The sequence below is a fragment of the Mus caroli genome, chromosome X, assembly GCF_900094665.2.
Source record: "Mus caroli chromosome X, CAROLI_EIJ_v1.1, whole genome shotgun sequence".
Lineage (NCBI taxonomy): Eukaryota > Metazoa > Chordata > Mammalia > Rodentia > Muridae > Mus > Mus caroli.
This window is the reverse complement of record NC_034589.1, coordinates 46,271,958-46,276,464: the sequence shown is the minus strand read 5'-3', so window position 1 is coordinate 46,276,464 and position 4,507 is coordinate 46,271,958. Positions and strand designations below refer to the sequence as shown.

The window sequence follows — 4,507 nt, the reverse complement described above, 5'->3', positions numbered from 1 at the left end:
CTGACATTTTTCCCCCTTCTCTTCTCCCTCTTGCTTGGGCCCTGCTCGCTCTGGCCCATAGGTTTTTTTTGTTTTTGTTTTAAAGAATATTTTTTTTATTTTATACTAATAGTATATTGTAGGTTTCTAGTACTATTACATTTACCAAATTATAAATCAAGACAAATTTTCTGAAAGGTCTTTGCCATAACTTCTACTACCAGGTTATTTCAAATTATCGCTGATTATTGTGAGTGACCCCAAAGGCCCAATTCTCCCACTCAGCTGACCTGAGCATTAGCTGTGGCCTATAGGGTTTTTTTTTTAATTTGTTTTTCATTATGGATGGTTGTGAGCCACCATGTGGTTGCTGGGATTTGAACTTATGACCTCCGGAAGAGCCGTAAGTGTTCTTAACCACTGAGCCATTTCACCAGCCCTTCTTTTGACATTTTAAAGAGTGTATCTGCTGTTCAAAATTTCTCCTTAGTTCTGAAAGGATGTATTAATTAATGTATAATAGGTATCATCTCTTTATGTTTTCTCAATGTTTCAGGTTTCCCCTTTAAAAAAAAAAAAAAAGAAACAACCAAACAAAATCTCTACCATGTACGCAGGACTATTATCCATGTATATGAGAATGTTCTGGTACCTGTAAGCAGTTGGAGAGGAAATCATAGAACAGATAAAATGTGATGGTAAGCAGGCCTTTTGAGAGGACCTAAATACTCAAGTAGAACCTCCTTGTAAAGGCACCAGGGTGACTGCTTTTAACATAACTATACAGAAGCATGAGGATATATTGATTTATAAAATACATAGGACTGTCACTGTGTTGGGTTTAGTTTAGTTTATAAAACATACAAGTAGATGAAAAAGCATGAGGCCATTTAAGCACACTAGTGTGTAGGGGTTCATAAACATGGCACAAATGTAAATTCAAGGCAACTGTATTTAGCAACCAGGATAAACAGATAAAAAGAAGCACCTTAGAAATCCAGGGACTATGTGGAAATTTGCCAACAAGGAAAGAACAGCTCCAATAAATCCACCCCCCTTTTTATTTTGACACAGGGTTTCTCTGTGTAGTCCTGGTTGTCCTGGAACTCACTCTGTAGACCAGGCTGGCCTCGAACTCAGAAATCCGCCTGCCTCTGCCTTCCCAGTGCTGGGATTAAAGGCATGCGCCACCACTGCCCGGCTTCCAATAAACATACTAGAAAAAAAAATCCCTGTATAAAAATATCTTTGATAGTACTCCATGGTACAGTTTTAAAATTCTATGTGAATTCAAGAAAGATCCAGTGCGTTGGGTGGCCACATTTCCTGAGGAAATGTGGAAGAAGGGTGGAGCTATCCATAGACCAGGGTTTCTGGATAGGATTTCTGTACAGTGTCAGTAAAATGGTCAGTACCTGCCAACCCTTCACTATCCTAGAGGATTCATAAGAGCAAACTAACACCTTCTAAACCTTCCTTGGCCCTGTGAAGCCAGGAAGGCAGTGGAGATTAACTCAAAATGTGTGCTACTGGGTAATGCTGGTCTAGTGACAGCCTAGGCTCAGAGGAGACTTACCATGAGAAACCCAGGCTCAGGGCCTCAAAACCAATAGCTCCAGGCCACAACCTCCTCAGACAGCAAAGGGGGGTGGTTCTTAACACAACCTTTGAAGTGGGGCCCTTAAACCAAAGGCTCCAGGCCATGACCTCCTCGGAGTGCAAAGGGGGTCTCCTTTACCGGACTTTTGAAGTTTGACCCTGTAACCTTTAAAGGAGCAGCTACAGGCCATGGTCTCAAAGTTCAAGGGGGTCAGAGAGGAGACCAAATTTAGCTCTTTACAAAGACCTTTGAGACTTGTCTGTTTTCAAGTACTCAGCGGGGGGTTGGAGGGGTGGCTATCTCATTCTTCCCAAAGCCTGAATCAAAAGGGCAGAGCTGAACAGCTGCAGGTCTGGCGCCACGGGCTTGGTGGGGGAGCTGAGGGGCGGGCAGCAACTGAGGCGGCTGTCAGGGGTGGAGCAGTGGAGGCTTCAGAGACCCAGGAGCACTTAGGGCCTAGCTTCGGGCAGCCTAAGCTGACGCCATATGGCTGATTGCGCTGTTTCAGCAGCACGTGAGCATGTGAGCCAGGCCAAAGGCAGTGACCTCAGCCCTCCCAACTGTGGCAGCAGCAGAGGCCCTGTCTGGCCTGGCAGTGCGACTGTCGCGTTGGGCGGCCACACGCAGCTCCTATGGTGCGTTCTGCAAGGGGCTCACGTGCACGCTACTCACCTTCTTCCACCTAGCCTGGCGCCTGCGCGTGAACTTCCCCTACTTCTACATGGTGGCCTCGGTGATGCTCCACCTCCGCCTGCAGGTGCGGATCGAGTGAGCAAACGCCCTCCGCCATGGCGGAGAGGGCCATCTGCGCCTTCCGCGCCATCCTGGCGGCCACAGTAAGGACAGCGGGGCGCACAGTGCCTCCAGACTGCGGCGGGGGGCGGGGGGGGCGCGCAGGCGGCACGGCCGGGGTCCCTCCATTTTAGATCTCTGCGAAGGGCCTGAGAAACCACATCCCATACCGCATAAACCTTCATAGCCCAGTCCTTTTCCTCTGCATCCAGAGAATCACCAGAGTCTGGCAAACCTGTTGCCTCCCCATTGGCCGAAAGCAGGAGAGCCCCCCCAAAAGGGATGATTTACCAGGCTCTGTGCCTGAAGGTTGGCGACCACAGGTTGGAATGGGGGAAGGGGGGGGAGGTGAGTATGTGGCCACAGCATCTAAATACCCAGACTGGTTTATGGAAAGAGAGAATGCAGCTGGGCACACCAGCTGCCTGGTAGTGTGATTCATGATGGGGCGAGGGGCATCTTGGAGAGTCAGCTCATCACCAGCACACTGTCAGAGAACCCCCCCGCCCCCCTCCCCCACCTTCCAGGCATCCAACCCCTTTTTATGCAGAGGACTCCTGAGATGTCACCTGAAACCTGAATGGGAGAGGACAGGGCCAGTGAGGTCTCAGGAAGGCCCTAGACAGTAAAGATTATCCATCCATCTCTACCTAAGTCAGGTGAGCAGATAAAATGAACAGATCTTTTTGAGCCAATCCGAAGGCTGTCCCCTTCTTGGCAGGGAGGCCCAAGGATACTCTCTGCAGCTGTGCACAGCCCTTCCCAAATTGCCTGGAGCACTGTTGGGGATGGGGCAAGGGACTGGACTCAGCCACTTATTCCCCTAACCCAGTCTGAGGACATTCCTGAGGCTCTGCATCTGCAGACAGGGAAGAACAGGAAATACTTGGCTCTAGCCATCTCTTCCCCCACAAGCTGTTTCTCCCACCCTTCCCAGGCTGCCCAGGCTCCCTGAAGGACCTGCAGTGACACACTGGAGACCCAGAAGCCCATCTACCAGCCATGAGTAGCAAGGCTGCTGTGTGCCACAGGATGTGGGGAAGTGGGAAGGACTCTGGAAGCAGGCAGCTGCTCTCTGAATCGGGTAGAGAAGGGGAATACACAGGAGGCCTACTCTGAAGTCTCTCTCTCTTTTTCAGGCATTGGTCTTCTGGGTGATGGCTCAGCCCTTCACTGAACATTTCAACTCAGATCCTAGAGGTGCCATTGATTCTGTAGCAGCACAGCTAGCAGCTGAGTGAAGAGCCTGCCTAGAAGAAGAAGGGCCTTTCTGGTGAGCCCAGAGGGGTGAGGTGGCTCAGGTCACCTGGTCCCTCCACAGAAAAGGGTGGACACTTGGACACTGATATCTCCTGGCAACACTATGAGGGAGATGTGTTCTTCCACCTCATGAACTCCATGGGGCTCAAGGAAGGGCCTGGGGTTTGCCCTTGTTACACAGAGAAGAGAGCTCAGCCTGCCCTGGACCAGCATTCCTCCACCCTTTCTGCAGTTTCTTCATGACCTGGCAGGACATTGGGGTTGGGAGGGAGTGGAGAGCTACCAAGGGACCTAAGGAGAAAGAGGGGGCATGAGATAGACGAGCTAGGCATCTGCATTTCCTTGGGGTGGTCTGGAAGGTAGGTGAACAGTTTATTTCATAAACAAAGGGGAAGATTCAAGAATTTCCTAAAATGTCTAGTCCCCTACCAGAACCAAGCCCCCCACTTCTCTGGTGCTTGACCAAGGGCTCCTGAGCACTTGTGTGCTAGCAAACTGCAGTGAGGATGGCATTGTGGTTTATAGGGTCATGACGTCACTGGAAGGTTGAGGAGATGTGGGCTGAGACCCATGCTATGGCCCTGTTTCTCTGTTCCCAGGCTTGCAGGCCTGTCCCTGGCATCACATGGGAAACCTCATCCAGATAAGCTGGGGACAGCCTGTCCAGGAGTCCCTATGTAGGCTAGAAGTTGTGATCTCTAAATACCCAAGGATGGCCCAAGGGATACTTTTACTTCTTATCCCACACTCCCCCAGCTCCTCTGGCCCTGGTATCTCAAGGTCTATGCATTCCATCCCTGATATGGAAACCTTCAGCATGCCAGCCAGTCCCAGGACAGAGTGGCCCAACTGCCCACTCTGAGTCAGGGACCCAGA

The 4,507-nt window shown here is 50.4% G+C and overlaps 1 protein-coding gene across 1 annotated transcript; it reads left to right on the top strand.

Annotated features, from left to right (window-relative positions):
* The first annotated feature begins 901 nt into the window (after positions 1–901).
* LOC110287156 (small integral membrane protein 10-like protein 2A) lies at positions 902–3,646 on the top strand. Its single transcript, XM_029473518.1, has 3 exons — positions 902–912; positions 2,111–2,336; positions 3,511–3,646. The coding sequence occupies exons 1-3, from the start codon at positions 902–904 to the stop codon at positions 3,610–3,612; spliced, it is 339 nt and encodes a 112-aa protein (XP_029329378.1). The 3' UTR covers positions 3,613–3,646.
* Positions 3,647–4,507: the final 861 nt, after the last annotated feature.

What these genes read in the sequence shown, in the direction of transcription:
- LOC110287156 (XM_029473518.1), top strand. An exon ending in TGCTCCACCTCCGCCTGCAG is followed by an intron (nt 2,337 to 3,510) that starts GTGCGGATCGAG and finishes TCTCTTTTTCAG; the next exon opens with GCATTGGTCTTCTGGGTGAT.